Below are 16,536 nucleotides of genomic sequence, written 5' to 3' on the forward strand. Positions count from 1 at the left end.
GGGCAGGGAAGGAAGGACTCTGCCAAGAGGGTCTCAGAGGTGCTTGCTTCCTCCTCACTCCAGATGCCAGAAGGAAGCTGCTGGGTTCAGGCCTGGGCACAGAGCACAGTGCCATGAATGACAACTCCATCAGAAACCCCACTTGCAGCCCTGCAGCCTGCACAGGGAGGGGGAAGGGGGGCTCAGACCTGCTTCCAGGGGGTCCAGGAGGTGAGTCTTCAGGTGGGGCATGCCAACCCCTGCTCCCTGCAGGTGGTGTCCTTGTGTCCCTGCCAGCATACTTAACTGTGCCCAGGACCCTGCAAACCATGAGGAAAACTCAGGGGCATCCCTGATCAGCTGTGTTTGCTCGTTTGTTTAGGACCTTGCCACTCCCTGTCATGAAATCAAAAAGGAACACACCATGGCCAACAAAGATGTCAGATCCCCATGTACCTCACACCTAAGACAGGGGCTCAGTGCAAGTTTGCCTCCACTTCCGTGCACACATTGGAAGAGGGTTCATGTAACACACTTTCCCTACTATATCCTTTTTTGTTCTATTTTTAAAAAATGTTTTAATTTATGTCTTGTTGGAATGGCAGATTTAGAGAGGAGAGACAGAAGGAAAGATCTTCCATTTGCTGGTTCACTCCCCAAGTGGCCCAAACAGTTGAAGGACAAGGCTACCTAGGTACATAGAGGCTAGCCATTGCAGACTGCTGTGCCCACCCACATGCATTATTCGGGAGACAAGAAGATGGTGTTTTTGGAGCCATAGAGTTGAGCAGGGGACAACAGGACAAAGGCAGACACCCATAGAATAGTGATTAGGAGCTGGGAGGAGAGGAAGGTTAGCATCTGGGTTCAGCAGTGCCATAATTGATTAGTTATGTCTGCAATGGGTACAGAGTTAGGAGTGGTGGTGATGCAAGCACTGTCTTGGACCTAAAATGTTACCACCTTGACTTTTGATGGCACCTTTGTATGTTCTTCCTTATTAGGCAGTGACTCACTCCCCTACCTTGTTTTCTTCTGCCTTGCCTTCTCTGCATCCCCTTCAGTGCCTCTATCCTTGACCAAGGTCATGCTCTTATCCACAGGCCACCACCCATGTGTACGTGACCATCGTGGACGAGAATGACAATGCACCCAAATTCCAGCAGCCCCATTATGAGGTGTCATTGGACGAGGGCCCAGATACCATCAATGCCAGCCTCATCACCGTCCAGGCACAGGACCCAGATGAGGGCCCCAATGGAACCGTTACCTACGCCATCGTGGCTGGCAACATCATCAACACCTTCCGAATCAACAGACATACGGTCAGCAGTGACGGCAGGTGGGGGGTGTGGTCAGTGGCATCACAGGGGAGGGGGACAAAGTTGGAGTCTGGAGAGGAACTGGAGCCTGCCCTCTGGGCTGGCCAGAGGATATCCTAGACTCCCCCAACCCCTGCCCAGCAATCTACCCTTATTTCCTGCCTGCATCATCAGGGTGTCATCCGTGCTGCCAAGGAGCTGGACTACGAGATCAGCCATGGCCGCTATACCCTGACTGTGACTGCCACGGACCAGTGCCCCATCCTGTCACACCGCCTCACCTCCACTACCACGGTGGGTGGATGGGTCAGCACAGTCCCTGTGTGGATGTGGGGTGGGAGTAGGAGAGGGGGACAGGGCTCTGAGCACTGCAAAGGGAGAATGTGGGGGGACGAACACTGTCCAGGGTAAAGACATCAACAAAGGAGCGTGGTCTCCATCTTAGCAGTTCACGCCCACGTGCTGTGTGACTACAAGGTCCTTGAACCTCTCTGGATGGCTATACCTGTCAGACAGGTGACGACACCTGTTTTCCCTCCCCTCCGTGGGAGAGCCACCAGCTGTGCTCAGACCCACAGCCATGTGCCCAGACAGATCTCTGAAGCTTCTGTTTGTGAAAGGGAATGACAAACTGTGCCTGGGCAGTGGGAGTAAATGAGACCATGGTGGTGGTCACAAATGAAAGTTTCACAACACTATTGTTCACATAGCTTCAAAGGCCTGCCCTTTTGCCCTAGGGTTTGGTGTTGACACCACGTGGCAGGGTTATCAGGTCCAGTTTACAAGTAAAGGAGCCAAGGTCCAGTGAGTGGCTAGGCCTAGGGCAAGGCTGGCTGGGTGAGGCCCTGGCTAAGCTTGGTCACCACTTCAGGTGTTCATCAACGTGAATGACATCAATGACAATGTGCCCACCTTCCCTCGGGACTACGAAGGACCGTTTGATGTCACCGAGGGCCAACCGGGGCCCAGAGTGTGGACCTTCCTGGCCCACGACCGAGATTCGGGTCCCAACGGGCAGGTGGAGTACAGCGTTGTGGATGGAGACCCCCTGGGTGAGTGGGGTCCATGCCGGGCAGGGGGAACGGGCACAACCCATAGGTCCTCCTCACCCTTTTTGGAGTCTGCAGACTGCTGTCCCCACCTGGTGTGTTCTTGCTCTCTCCCAGGCCTCAATTGCCCCATTCCTAAGAGGATGGGCACCAGCTACTCCACCATTTACTCCTGGGGATACAATAAAAGCACTTGGGAAGCCTAGAACAGCTGAGGGTCTTGGAGGGTCAATGACAGAACCCCTTTGAGAACATGCTAGAAAATGCCCTGCATCATCCCAAGGGTAGGGGAAGGGCATGCATCCTTCCTTGTGGTGGGGGTGGGAAGGGAGGGAATAGGTGCTGAAAAAGAGGTACCAGGAGAACAATGGGTCGGGGAGCTTTGGCAGCCCCAGCCCAACTCCCAGCAGCTGTAGCCATGTCAGCATGCAGCAGCAGTGGAAACCTCTCTGAATCATCCAGATTTTTCCATGCATCATTCAATAAGTGTGTGCTGGGCAGCAGCCAGGTGCTGGCCACGTACAGGTATTGAGGATTCCAAACAGATGCAAACCACAGCCCTTCAGAACATACATGCCTGCTGGAAGGACATAGGTGTCAAGCTGATGTAATGAATTAGTGCTGAGTGCTACAGAGGAAAATAGAACCAAGCCAGAGGATGGTGACAGCAGTGATTTTAGATGTGGTGCTGGGATGGGAGAGAGCTCCTGGGTGAGGAGGCAACACAGAGGCCCCGCCCCAGCTGACCAAGCCTGCCTTCCCTGCTCCTTCAGGGGTTGCCGACTGGCGTCTAGCTTTGGTGAGCAGGCAGAAAAGCCATCTTCCTGTGTGTGGCCAGAGCCTGGGGCAGGGCTGGAAACCCCTGGGAAGGGAATCTCCAGTTTTCTTTGGAGACACTGGCAGAGCAGGCTCTTGAAATCCTGCTGAGGCAGCTTCCGAATCCTCAGGCAGGGAGGCTGGGGGCCAAGGGAGCAGTCTGGGAAATCCCAACTGCAGGTGCAACTACAGGGACTGTTGGTGTCAATGACCATGGGCACTGCTGCGGCCAGCAGAGACTGTGAGGGGGGAAAAGGCAGGCGGGGAGTGGACTTGGAGGGCTGGGGGCTGCTCCTGTAGCTGGCCTCTGCATGCTGTGTGGCTCAGAGCAGGTGTGCCTATGTCAAGAGGGAAAATGAAAGCATCACTTTCCCCTGCTCTGGATCCCAGGGTGGACACAGCAGTAACATTGTCATCTTCACTCCAGTGGGCGGCCACTTCCCCAAACCCCTCCCTCCCTGATCAGCTCTGAGCGGGTGCTTCCTGGAAAGATCACAAGACCCGCCGCTCTGGGTTCGGGTCTCAATTCTGTCATTACCATGATGTGGACAAGCTGTTTTTCCAGGCCCCTGGACTTGTTTGCCAAGACATATGAGCGGTTACATGGCCGTGGGGTCCCTTCCAGGTCACAGTCTGAGAGTCAAGTTCTTACATCCGATCTCTGAGCCAAAACAAGACTAGGACCAGCTGAGAGCTCTCGGAAATGTTAGGAAGATCGGGGTTGTGACAGGTCCAGGAGGACCCTGTCCGCCCTCAGCTGTGGCTCAGTGCAAGGACCCAGAGAGGCAGGACAGCTTCTCTGCCCCTCATCCCTCCCATCCCACATGTCCCGGGACTGTGAGCTGACCACATTCCTTTGTGGGCAGCGTTGCCCTCTGCATCCCACCCCAGGTCTCTTTCACGAGACATTATGAATCAATTTCTCATCAGCTATGGTTGGTGAGCAAGAGGGTTTTGCTGGTAGAAAAAGGTGCCAGTCAGTCCTTGACCTGCCAGAGGCTGGGAGGAAACTAACTGGGGCTGAGAGGCACATGGGAAGAGGACTGCCCACGGCCACCTACACTTCATCTAATTCAGGCCTGTCCCGGGTGGCGTGCAGGGGAGTTTGTGATCTCTCCCGTGGAAGGGGTGCTGCGGGTACGCAAGGATGTGGAGCTGGACCGCGAGACCGTTGCCTTCTACAACCTGACCATCTGTGCTCGTGACAGGGGCGTGCCCCCGCTCAGCTCCACGGTGAGGCTGGGGACCCACGCTGTCCCCAGAGATTCCCATGAACATAATGACTCTTCTGCTCAGAGGGGCCACAGGCTGCTGAGGAGCCAGCACTGGCCTGCAAGGGTTCAGTCAGGCTCACCCCATGCAGGCCGGACCTGGCATCTGTGGCTACTCAGAGCTCTCCCCTACACTGCCCTTCCTCTGCCCCCTGCCCTTCTCATCCTTCTGCCTCTCATTTGGTCTTCATCATCATCTGTGCCCTCCCACTTTGCGTGCCGCAACTTCACTGTCCTGCTCCATCTCATCTTGCTGGCTGTATCCACCACGTCTCCCCTCTTTTCCCCTTCCACCCGGCCGGTCCAGATGCTGGTGGGGATCAGGGTGCTGGACATCAACGACAATGACCCCGTGCTCTTGAACCTGCCCATGAATGTTACCATCAGCGAGAACAGCCCTGTCTCCAGCTTTGTGGCTCATGTCTTGGCAAGTGACGCCGACAGCGGCTGCAATGCGTTACTCACCTTCAACATCACGGCGGGCAACCGTGAGCGGGCCTTCCTCATCAATACCACGGTAGGACCGCCACCCCTTCCAGAACACAGGACCCTGTCCTGCGTGCTTGCTGACTCTACCATCAGACCAGGTGTCCCTGAGAGCAGCGTGGGACTTTGGGATTTTCTCTGTTAAAAGGGAACATTGCTTATGCTGGTGATAGCAAGCTGAGTGGATTTGAGGGAAGACAAACAAATAAAATCAAGTGGAACAGCTTGCAAATGGGGCAGCTCCAAAACAGCAGGTTTTGGCAGTTAGAGCCCAGGCTCAGCAGACAGTAATAGTTTAAATAGAAGAGAGGCATAGAAAGCAGCTTAATTGGCTTCAGCTTTATCAGCCAGTATCTGAGTTAATCATTTGAAGTCTAATCTGTTAACTGGCTACAGGGCCTGCTGGTGCCAGCCCCAGCTCAGGCCCTGGATGAGCTCCGTTGTGATGTGTTCAAAGCACGAAGCCCTTGCGACTCGCTTAGCAGCTGTGTCTGATGTCCATCTAGAGCTGCCCCTGAGGCTTGCCATGGGCACACAAAGCCCTTACTCCTTGGATAGCTGTGGTCTACAGACACCATAGGGCTGTCCTCTGGGATAAAACACTCCCTTCTCACCCCCCAACCCCCGGCATGCCCCAGCTGACCCAAATTTGGCCTCCTCAAGCAGCCCTGACTTAAGCCTGATTGGAAGGGAGAGTGATGTCACAGCCGCCCATGGAGCTGCAGGCAGAGCAGTGAGTCCTGTGTGGGTCAACGTTCAGCTCACCCGCACTGCTCCCCCATCCCCCAGACAGGGATTGTGACAGTGAACCGGCCCCTGGACCGGGAGCGGATCCCTGAGTACAAGTTGACCGTCTCTGTGAAGGACAACCCAGAGAACCCACGCATAGCCAGGAGGGTGAGGCTGGTGGGCTTCCTATGGGCACGGCTGGGTGTTGGAGTTGCGGGGAGCTGGGAGGGAGAAGTTGAAGGGTAGGCACATGACGGTATCAGCAGGTGCATGCTGCTAACCATTGAACTATCCTCTGGCCTCCATCCCTGCTTGTGAAAAACAGAAGTCACCCTGCTCCTGAACTGGGGAGAGCATGAAAACACCCTTGCATGCAAAGCCATAGTGCAATACTCTGCAAGCCTGCAGCAAACAAAAACTGCTGTTCTCTCTCCCCAAGCCAGCAGCTCCTGGGCCCACAGACCCAGGCGCACACGCTTGGACTGCCACTTCTAAATAGATTTCTTCCTCAAAATACCAAGACATTGGAGGGTGAAGGTAGCCAAGCCCACAGCCCCTGTGGGGCTTGGGGCCTGTTCTCAGCCCCTGTCCTCTGGGCCACAGACCTGGCCAGGAGTCCTTTCATCTGGCTTAGCTCTGTTCCTGCCTGCTTGGGTTTTCTACTCCTTGTGGGCCTCCATTTCTGCATCTTCCTTGGCAGAGCAGACCTGAGGCTAGAGGTGTTCAGGGCCCACATGGTGTTACTCTGGTGCCTCCCTGCCTTTCTCTCCTCTTCTCTTCCACTTGCACTTCCAGGAAGGTCCAAGTCCTCCTGGAAAGCAGGTGCATGGAATGCTGGGATTCATGAACCTATGGGACTGTTCTCTGCTGTGTGACCTTGAGTGGCCGCTGTGTTCCCTCTGGGCCCTGCTTCCCTCATCCCTGATGTAGGGATAGCACCCTGAGCCACGGGAGGTGCTAAGGTCTGCTAGACAGTACAGGGTAGGGTATAGGTGAACTCTGATCCTGGAACTGGGCAAGGCTTAAATGCCTGGGAAGCTGGATTCATTCTCTGGCCTGAAGTTCTTGCTGGCTGGAGAGCTGCAGTGTGGCACGGTGCCACTCATCCATACCGTATGAAGGAGTTTAGTTCCTCATTAGCCAGACTTGAAAACTGAGGCCCATGCAGGAGGAGTGGGTTGCTAAAGGTCACTCAGCGAGGGGCTGCTCAAGCAGGGACTGAAGTCCAGGACTCTGAACTCTGCAAAGCGTGGGCTTTGCAGAGCACCCTGCCCTCAGTCCTCCTCCTGCCCTTCCTCCTTCTCCCGGGTCCCTTTGCTGGAGCGAGACCTGCAGCCTGCCCCCATTTGGCCCCCAGGACTTTGATGTGCTGATGATATTCCTGGCGGATGAGAATGACAACCACCCCCTCTTCACCGAGAGCACCTACCAGGCCGAGGTGATGGAAAACTCTCCTGCTGGTAGGTGCTGGGCCTCACCTGCTGTGGCCAGGCCCCACCTGATGGCCTGACCAAATAGATGCTAGGAGCACGGGGGAGCCCAAGGCATGGCTCCAAGTGTCACTAGGCCCCTTGTGAGTCCTCCAAAAGCACTCAGGGCTAGCATGGAAGGGACAGTTGATGGTCACTGGTCCCCCAGGGTGACCTGAAAACAATACTGCCTTACCCAGGGGGTACAGGTCAGGAGTGAGGGTTACATGGAAGGAGCTGAATCCACCCCAGGAGCTCCCAGAAGAGGTTGGGGATCAGGAGTTTTGAGGAGGCCAGCATGGTAGATCGCTAGACATGTGCATAGGATAAAGGCTAGAACAGCCTCCTCACTGTCCCTGGCCACTGCCCTCACTTCTCCAGGTGCCATGACCCCATGCCTGGGACTCTTCATCCCTCAGCTAGGCATGCTCAGTTGTGCTCACACAAGTGCCAGTGCACAGCCACAGTGAAGCATAGAGGGACATGTATGCATGACACATGGCGCACATGCCTGTGCATCCACATCTGCCTAGGAGTGTTGCAAGGTGTGTTGGCAGCCCCGTGGGCGTGAGATGTGTGTGTGCGCGCACACACACAGAGGTTGTTGGTCACAAACCGCCAACCTGTAGGGAGCACAGAGCACCTGCACAGGGGTGGACAGATGAGGCTCATGGCTGGAGGAAGTATCAGGGAACCCCAGACCCTCCTGTGAGGGGCCAGCCTCAAAGGCTGCTGGGAAGTGGGTGTGGCTCACTCTCGTGTTTTCTCCCCAGCAGGGCTTTGAGGCCGCTCCCAGGCATCTGCGTTCAGTCTGCTGAGGCTGCCGCAAGCCCACCCGGGGGCCTCCCCACCCCCATCCACCCGCCTCCCCTCCTCCTCCTCTCATCCATCCGTCAGCCATAGTTCACTGGGCAGGGTGGGGTGGAGGGAGGGCTGGGGGGGTTTCTGCTTGGCCCTGAGATGACCCCTCTCTTTCCGGCCTAGGGACCCCCCTCACGGTGCTCAATGGGCCCATCCTGGCCCTGGACGCAGACCAGGACATCTATGCTGTGGTCACCTACCGGCTGCTGGGTGCCCACTCCAGCCTTTTTGACATTGACAACAGCACAGGTGAGGCCTCTGCTGCTTTGGGTGGCACTGGGCACCTGGCTGGCTCCACACTCTGTGAGGACCCCACTTACAGCCAGAGGAGACCGTGCAGAGGGGCCAGGTGGAAAGAGCCAGGTGGAAGCTTGGGTTGACACAGAGTGCCATGGAAGCCCCAACTCTGAGCCTGTATGGAGAGCTTCCCAGCTCATACCCTGCTTCTCCCCAAGTCCCTGGGGACCAGCAGCCCCAACAACTTTCCTGACCTCATGGCACAGAACCCAGTTTCCCAGGAACTATGTCACATGGATCTGGTCTCAGAGAGCAGGCTGATGTGGGGGCAGGTGTCAGCAGGGACACATCTGTGTCAGTGGAATAGCTCATCCTCCTCCCCAGGCCACTCTTTTCCAGCAGGAACTGGGAGAGTCATAGGAGGGTACCCAGGGGTCTCCTAACTGCCTGCCTGTTCCTCTTTGTCTCCCCGGCTGGCAACATGTGGTGCCAGGTATGCTGACAGTAGCGTCAGGCATCATTCTGGACCGGGAAGCCTTCTCGCCTCCTGTCCTGGAGCTGTTGCTGCTGGCTGAGGACATTGGGCTACTCAATGGCACGGCCTACCTGTACATCACCATCCTGGATGACAATGACAACTGGCCCACCTTCAGCCCTGCTGCCCTCACTGTTCATCTGCTGGAGAACTGCCCACCAGGTAAGCAGGGCTCGGGCCAGGAGCCGTGTGGTTGCCTGTGGCTGCTATAGCCTCCAATTGGAGGCAGAATTCACCTGCATGGGAGGGGAAGAGAAGCAATGGAGTGAATGGGAGAGCACTAAGTGGAAGTTAGGAGGGCTGGCCCCCTACTTCCCTGAACCCAGCAACTTATCTATAACAATAAGCTTACTAAAGTATGAACCTGATGGAAGCATTATTTAGAGATTTATCTTCTTTATCTGAAAACCATATTTATAGAGAGGCTTGGATAGAAAACTTATCTGCTGGTTCACTCCTCACATGGCTGCAAGGACCTGCGCTGAGCCATCCAAAGCCAAGATCCATTTCTGGGTCTCCCTTGTGGGTGCGGAGGGCATCCTCTGGTGCTCTCCCAGGCACATGAGCAGGGAGCTGGATTGGAGGAGCAGCAAAGCTTGGACCAGCATTCGAATGGGGTGCTAATGTCATGGTTGATGACTTTACACATTGTGCCAAATAGGCCCCAAAAAATCTGTTTTAAAATTAAAATAGGAACAACATGAGTCTCATCAAAGTGATCTGGGGAGATAAACTTAGCTCCAAATGTCATCTGAAAGAATAAAAAAAAATCTTGGAAAAGAAACATGTTGAAAGGGGTGGGGTGGGGAATCCAGTGCAGTGGATATAACAGGCTAATTTTCTGCTTGGAATAGCCATCATCCCATATGGGCATTAGTTCACATCTTAGCTGCTCCTCTTCCAATTCGGTTCTTTGCTTATGGTCTGGGAAAGCAGCAAAAGATGGCTGAAGTCCCAGGGCCCCTGGGCCCCAGTGGGAGGTTGGGAAGAGGCTTCTGGATCCCAACTTCAGATCAAGCTCAGCTCAGCTCTGGCCATTGCTGCTGTTTGGGGAGTGAACAACCAATGGATGGAAGACTGTGTGTCTCCTCTCTGTAATAAAGCTTTTAAAAAGGGTGATGAAGTTAGAGTTGCCTTACCAAACCAGGACAGTACATGTAAGGTCTCCAAAAAGCTTGTGGAAATGCATATGACAAAAAAACTATACATGGATCCCAGGTTTTCTTTCACTTAATTCCATTTTTTCAGTAAGTTTTGTATTGGAAGCCCCCTAGTATTTCAAAGCTGCAGTAGTGTGAGAAGCAGACGAAGGCTCCCATCTATTCATTCCTGAAATGGCCACAAGAACCAGGACTGGTCCTGGCTGAAATTGGGAGATCAGAGCCCAAGTCAGGTCCCCCACATGGGTAGTTGGGACCCAAGCATGAGCCCACACATCTGCTTCCCAGGGAGTGTATCAGTAGGGAGCCAGAGTTGGCAGCCTTTTGTGAACCTGAGTACTCTGATATGGGATGCCAGTGTCTTAACTAGGCCAGGTCCCCACCCTAATGCCAGTGTTTGAACCCTGCAATAAAAGCACTGGATTGGGTGCTATGCTTAAAGATCACAGGAAGTGAACAAAAATAAAACTACTTAATCATAAAAAGTATATTCAACATCCAGAAAATGTATATTTAAATGATATAATCTAACATGTAGTCTCCATATCCTAGACATGCTAAAGAAATGTGCAATATTCGAAAATACCTTTTAAAAACAAGAGGGTTTGTGAGCCATTGTTGTAATGTAGCAGGTTAATCTGCAGCCCATGACACTGGTATTCCTTGTTGGAACACAGATTCGAATCCCCAGCTTCTCTGCTTCCATTCTGTCTCCCTCCCTTGGGTGAGAGCCCAAGTACTTAGGCCCTTGCCACCTGCGTGGGAGACCTGGGTGGAGTTCAGATACCTGGATTGGACCTGGGCAAAAGCATCAGCCATCTGGAAGATGAATCAGCAGTTGGAAGATACATTCATTCCTTCTCTTTCCCTCTGCATTTCAAATGAATGAACTTTTAAAATATATGTGGACATGTAACTATCAAATATATCATAGAAAAATATAAGTGTGTGTGATCATATGTAATATATATTATATATAAAGTTTAGATGTTGGGCATGGTGGTAAAGCCACCACTTAGCCACATCCCAGGTTCAAGTCCCAGCTCTGGTCTCCATCCCACCTTCTGCTACTGCACACTATGGGAGACAACAGTTACGGCTTACATAGTCAGGTCCCTGTGGCTCAAATGAGAGACCTGGATTGAATTCCCAGCTCTGAGCTTCAGCCCTAGCTGTTGGAAGCTTCTGGGATAATAAACCAGTGTATGGAAAAAACCTTTATCTCCATCTATTTCTCTGTCTTTGAAATAGAATTTTAAAAATTTAAAGATTTGGCTTACTATCTGAATTCTGAATAAGGAAGTTCTAAGCATAAAGAAAATTCAAAAAATAGAAAACATGAGATTTCAATGCATATAAATGTCAGCTTCCTCACATCAAATTCTGAAGATAAAGGTAAACAAGGGAAAAGAAATTTGATTCAACTTGTTACAGACTGAAAGGGCATACGACAAAAGTGTAAGTTACAGAAGATACATGACTTAAAAAAAAAAGATTTATTTTTTTATTGGAAAGTTAGATTTATAGAGAGGCGTGAAAGATCTTCCATCCACTGGTCGACTCCCCAGGTGGCCACAATAGCCGGAGCTGAGCCTATCCAAAGCCAGGAGCTGCTTCTGGGTCTCCCACATGGGTGCAGGGTCCTGAGGCTTTGGGCTGTTCTTGATTGCTTTTCCAGGCCACAAGTAGGGAACTGGAAGGGGAAGTAGAGCAGCCAGGACTGGAACCGGCGCCCATGTGGGATCCCAGCACATGCAAGATGGGGGCTTTAGCTGCTGCTAGGCTACTGCACTGGGCCTAACACATAACTATTAAATGATATTTAGAGTATAAAGAAAATAAGGTAGTTTTCCTATAAAATTACAAAGAAGAAAAATATTAAAAGTGCCCTCTAATGTGTCCCTGACAAGGGGTCTAGATGCAGTCTTTGTGACAGCGGCCACTGTGCCCAGCAGCCCTTCATTCTTTGCCCTGCAGGATTCTCAGTCCTTCAGATCACAGCCACTGACGAGGACAGCGGCCTTAACGGGGAACTGGTGTACCGCATAGAAGCTGGAGCCCAAGACCGCTTCCTCATCCACCCACTCACCGGCATCATCCGCGTAGGCAATGCCACCATTGACAGGGAGGAGCAGGACTCTTACAGGCTGACTGTGGTGGCCACTGACCGGGGCACCAGCCCGCTCTCGGGCACAGCTGTCGTCACTGTGCTGATTGATGACATCAATGACTCCCGCCCCGAATTCCTTAACCCCATCCAGACAGTGAGTGTGCTGGAGTCGGCCAAGCCAGGCACGGTCATTGCCAATGTCACTGCCATTGACCGTGACCTCAACCCAAAGCTGGAATACCACATCATCAGCATCGTGGCCAAGGATGACACAGACCGCCTGGTGCCTGACCAGGAGGACACCTTTGCTGTGAATGTCAACACAGGTATAAGGGCCTGCTCCCTGCTGCCCTTCCCGACTCCAACTTCCTTGCTTCCTTTCTTCCCTGCTCTCCTCTCCCCTACTGACACCATACCGGTCCCTCTCTTATCTCTGCCCTCACTCCTTCCCTCTCTCCTTTCTCTACCTCCTCTGCCCTTGACCAGCTCCTCTGGCCCTTCTTATTCCCTTGCCCTACTTCCCCTGTGTGGGAGTGGCCAGTTCACCACACTCATGTGTGTTAAGTATGGTAGTTCCCACATTGGTAGTTTTAGAAGGAAACCATGCTGTGTTTCAATATGTATTTCTTAACTGACTCGGCCAAGCACAGCCCCCATCTTACCATTGAAATCAGGAATTGCCTTGACTTTCTCAGTCTATTACAAGAGGAAGAAAACCGTGGCTTGGCTTGTGCAATGTACACAGTGTGCTGTAACCTGGATTGGGCTTAGCACTTTCCCTAGAAGTTCAGTGTGTTCACTCCCCTGGGGAATGAGAGTAGGAACATAAGCTCTTATTGCTGTACTTTTTTGGAGGACTTCAAACAGTGTCAGAAAATTAACCCAGTTATGGTAAGAAATTAAACATTGCCGTTACTCAAAGAAATGCAAGGAGATCTGTTTCCCATGTGTAATTAACAGATGTGAGGATGTGGGAGTGTCACTACTGATGGCAGTGGGAACATGGAGCCCTCATGTGCTGCTGTAAGGACCAACTCCCCCCCCCCCCCACCATCCTAGACAGCAGCCCAGCTCATCCCACGGCTGGCCGAGTGTGTGTCTACAGCGATGTTACTAGGAGGTGGTGGGCACTGGAGGTCACCCGGGCGTCCAACTCCAGGACTGGAGAGTGATGCATAGGTGCACGCCATAGGTGAGCAGTCAGCAGCTCTGGGCGGTAGAGGAAACCCATACACAGTGGCAGTATAGATGGTTCTAGAACAGAGGCAGGTCGTCAGGCATGTGAGGAATAGAGTGAGCTCTACCACAGTGCCACTTACGCTGGTGTGAAATGCACACAATGCATGACCAGCAGGAACATCGTTACATGAGAAATACACCCCAGCACATCAGGATGTTTGCCCAAGGTGGGGGGAAGAGGAGAGCACTGGGTCCAGAAGAGGGAGTGAGGACACGCACAGAACCAGAGCAGTGTCTGTGAGCTGTGCCACTCGCCGCATCTGGGCCTTGTGCTCATGGATACAAACCTTGGGTGCTGGGAGAAGGTACGTGAAATCCACCTTGGCCGGGGTGAGCCAGCGTTGCTAGCAGCCTTGGTCTGTCAGGACACTGGGGAGCTGCTCCCAGCTCTTGCCCACCTGGTACCTCAGAACTTGGCTCTCTACTCCTCCCTCCCTGCCTGCCACTGACTCTGTTTTCTCTCTTTTTTTCTTTCCAGTGTCTTCTCTGCCCGTCCCTTCTCGCTCTGCCCACCTTCCCGCCCTCTCCTCTCACTGGAGACCCCATCCTGCCCCTGTGCACTCCACTCCAACGGGCTCCCCCTTGCTCTCCTTCTCCTCTCCCTGCCCACCTCCAGCCTCCCCCTTCCTCCATCCTCCCATCCTCCCGCACCCTGCTCGGGCCCCTGCCCACTGCCCCCTGAACTAACCAATGTTAACCTCTTCTCTCCTCCTCACGGCTGGCAGGCCCACAGGTTTGAGCTCTGTTTCTGTCACTTGCCACCTCATCTCTTCTGCTTCACCCCATTGCCTTCCTCCATGCCCACTGCCCCCTCACCCTCCCAGTCCTGTGGGGCCCCGGCCAAGGCCGTGGCCCAGCCTTTGCAGACTGAATGCAGCCGCCCTCTCCCCATCCTCGCTCCCCAGCCTGGGGGACAGGGAGCGAGAGTAGGAAGAGGAGGAGGAGGAGGCGGCCACCCAGGGTAAGTGACCACCCCATGGCTTGGGACCTGCAGAGGCCAGATGCTTAGGCAGGGAGGGGTCTGTTCCAAGGGAAGGAAGTCCCAGAGATTACCCACCTCTCCAGTGACCAACAAGGAGAGGAGATGTGGCTCTAGAACTAGGTTAATAGGCACAGTAGCCGCTAGGCAGGAAACAAACCCCGGAGACAAAGCCCTGAGGCTGGCCCAGCCAGGTCTGCCCAGTCTGCGCCCAGGTCTCTGAGGGCTCCTCCCTGACCCTGGGGCAGGCAGGACCTTCGGAGACTGACACTGCTCGCTGACACCAACCTAGGCCCCAGGATCAGCCAGGCCCCTCACTCACCACTTCATCTAAGACTGCCTTCCCGAGACCCTTGGACAGCATCTCAGTGGCAATGACCTGCCTTTATACTTGACCTTTCTGGAACACAAGCATTTCTTGAAATGGTGACAAAATACTCAGCATACAATCAGCCCCTCGCCCGAGTTGCAGTGTCCTCTTCAGAGGCGGTGGAAGTAGCTTCCCACTGTGTGGATTCTGACCATCTTTCAAGCAAAGTTACATGGCACTTCCTGAGTCAGGCACTGTTCTAGACCCTTCATGCCTGGGAAGAATCCTGTGCAGTGGGTGCTGCAGTTATCGCACAAATGAATAGGGATAGGGGCCGCACCCAAGGCCACCCAGCGAGTAAGTGTTGAGTGGGGAACAATGACATGCACCCACAGCCCATGCAGAAGGTGGCTGGAGTCCCACCCTTGCCATGAGTCCCAGGGTCAGCTGGGGACTGCTGTCCTCTGTGGGGATTGGGAGTGTTGGCCAGGCTACCCCTGCCCCGGGAGGCCTCTCTTTGAGGGGGTCTCTCCTGAATCTAAACCTGCCCTGGTCTGATCCACAGGCTCTGTCATGGTGAAATCCCCCCTGAACCGGGAGCTAGTTGCCACCTATGAGGTCACTCTCTCTGTGATTGACAATGCCAGCGACCTACCAGAACGTTCTGTCAGCGTGCCAAATGGTAAGATTCTCCTGCTGACATCTCTCATTAGTTGTTCAGAACCAACTGGGACAGGGCAGGTATGGGAACAGCCAGAATCAGGCCCATCCTGACTGTGGGAGGGAGTAACAGGACCCAGCTGCAAGGGCTGCTGGGAAACAGGCAGCACTGGGCGTGAGGAGGGAGTGGAGTGAGTTCCAGGGCTGCAGGTGCCTGGTTGTGCCTGATCTGGTCCCCTGACTCACACTGGGGAGGAGGCTTGGAAGAGGCTGGAATGGAGATTGAGATAAGAGTGGGTAGACAGGAAGGAGACATAGGTGAAGACCCAGCTGTCGTACTGCTAACCAGCATGCAGCCAGACTGTGCTGAAACTTCAAGGTCAGTTAGGAAGCCTTGGAAATCAGCTAGATGCCACGTTTGAGACTCAGTGCTGCCTCCTGCTGGTCAGGCTAAGGCCTCTCTGCCTTCAGGCTGAAGCCCTACCTGAGAGGAGCTGGGAGGTGGGTGGGGACCGGGCAGCCAGAGGGGCTGAGTTTCCTGCTGGGGGAAAGGTTGGGAGTGGGGTTGGGGTGACCTCTGCTGTGATGCAAAGACAGCTGCCAGGGCAGGGAGTTGGGCCTGGTAGACATCAGCTGCTTAGGTGCACAGTTCTCAGGAGGTACAGGCTCGCTGTTCCCAGCTTGGGGGCTGAGGGCTCCTGTGGTCACCCAGCCGGTTGGCAGGACCCAAGCTACTCCTGCTTCTGGAGGATAAGGGAGCAGACGAGAGCAAGGTGCCACATGGTACAGAAAGGGCCAGGTTGGTCCTCAAGGAGTCTTGGGAGGACTTAGTCCAGCCACCCTGCTGTCACTTCACCCCTCGCTTTTTCCCCCACCGTCACCCCAGCCAAGCTGACGGTCAACATCTTGGATGTGAACGACAACACGCCTCAGTTCAAGCCTTTTGGGATCACCTACTACACAGAGCGGATCCTGGAGGGGGCCACCCCCGGCACCACGCTCATTGCCGTGGCAGCTGTGGACCCTGACAAGGGCCTCAATGGACTCATTACCTACACCCTGCTGGACCTGACACCCCCGGGCTACGTGCAGCTGGAGGACTCCTCCGCGGGTAAAGGGATCCCTGTTGGCAGAAGGTTGGGGGCCATGTGTCTCTACCTGCTGGGCCTGATGTGGGGCCACAGCCTGCCTCTCACTCCATCCCCTCTATGAACAGGACTGGATCTCAGATAGCCGATACCTCCTCCTCTGCCCTGGGCCCCAGAACAGAGTTAAGCTCGGAGGCCGCCCTGTCCTGGTCACGCATCTCCCCAGTCCCAGCTCT

At 54.1% G+C, this 16,536-nt stretch overlaps 1 protein-coding gene across 2 annotated transcripts in view; it reads left to right on the forward strand.

Annotated features, from left to right (window-relative positions):
• The window catches only part of CDH23 (cadherin related 23), a 307,817-nt gene that overhangs the window by 276,501 nt on the left and 14,780 nt on the right, over positions 1-16,536 (forward strand). For both annotated transcript variants that reach the window (XM_040975899.1, XM_040975900.1), the window contains 12 exons: positions 1,083-1,304; positions 1,476-1,595; positions 2,173-2,353; positions 4,266-4,399; positions 4,745-4,954; positions 5,713-5,820; positions 7,010-7,112; positions 8,106-8,231; positions 8,713-8,916; positions 11,892-12,350; positions 15,118-15,234; positions 16,099-16,323. In XM_040975899.1, coding sequence (XP_040831833.1) covers positions 1,083-1,304; positions 1,476-1,595; positions 2,173-2,353; positions 4,266-4,399; positions 4,745-4,954; positions 5,713-5,820; positions 7,010-7,112; positions 8,106-8,231; positions 8,713-8,916; positions 11,892-12,350; positions 15,118-15,234; positions 16,099-16,323 — 2,209 coding nt within the window. The remainder of the gene's footprint in view (positions 1-1,082; positions 1,305-1,475; positions 1,596-2,172; positions 2,354-4,265; positions 4,400-4,744; positions 4,955-5,712; positions 5,821-7,009; positions 7,113-8,105; positions 8,232-8,712; positions 8,917-11,891; positions 12,351-15,117; positions 15,235-16,098; positions 16,324-16,536) is intronic.

The sequence above is a fragment of the Ochotona curzoniae genome, unplaced genomic scaffold, assembly GCF_017591425.1.
Source record: "Ochotona curzoniae isolate NIBS_2020 unplaced genomic scaffold, NIBS_Ocur_1.0 contig_2692, whole genome shotgun sequence".
NCBI classification, from domain to species: domain Eukaryota; kingdom Metazoa; phylum Chordata; class Mammalia; order Lagomorpha; family Ochotonidae; genus Ochotona; species Ochotona curzoniae.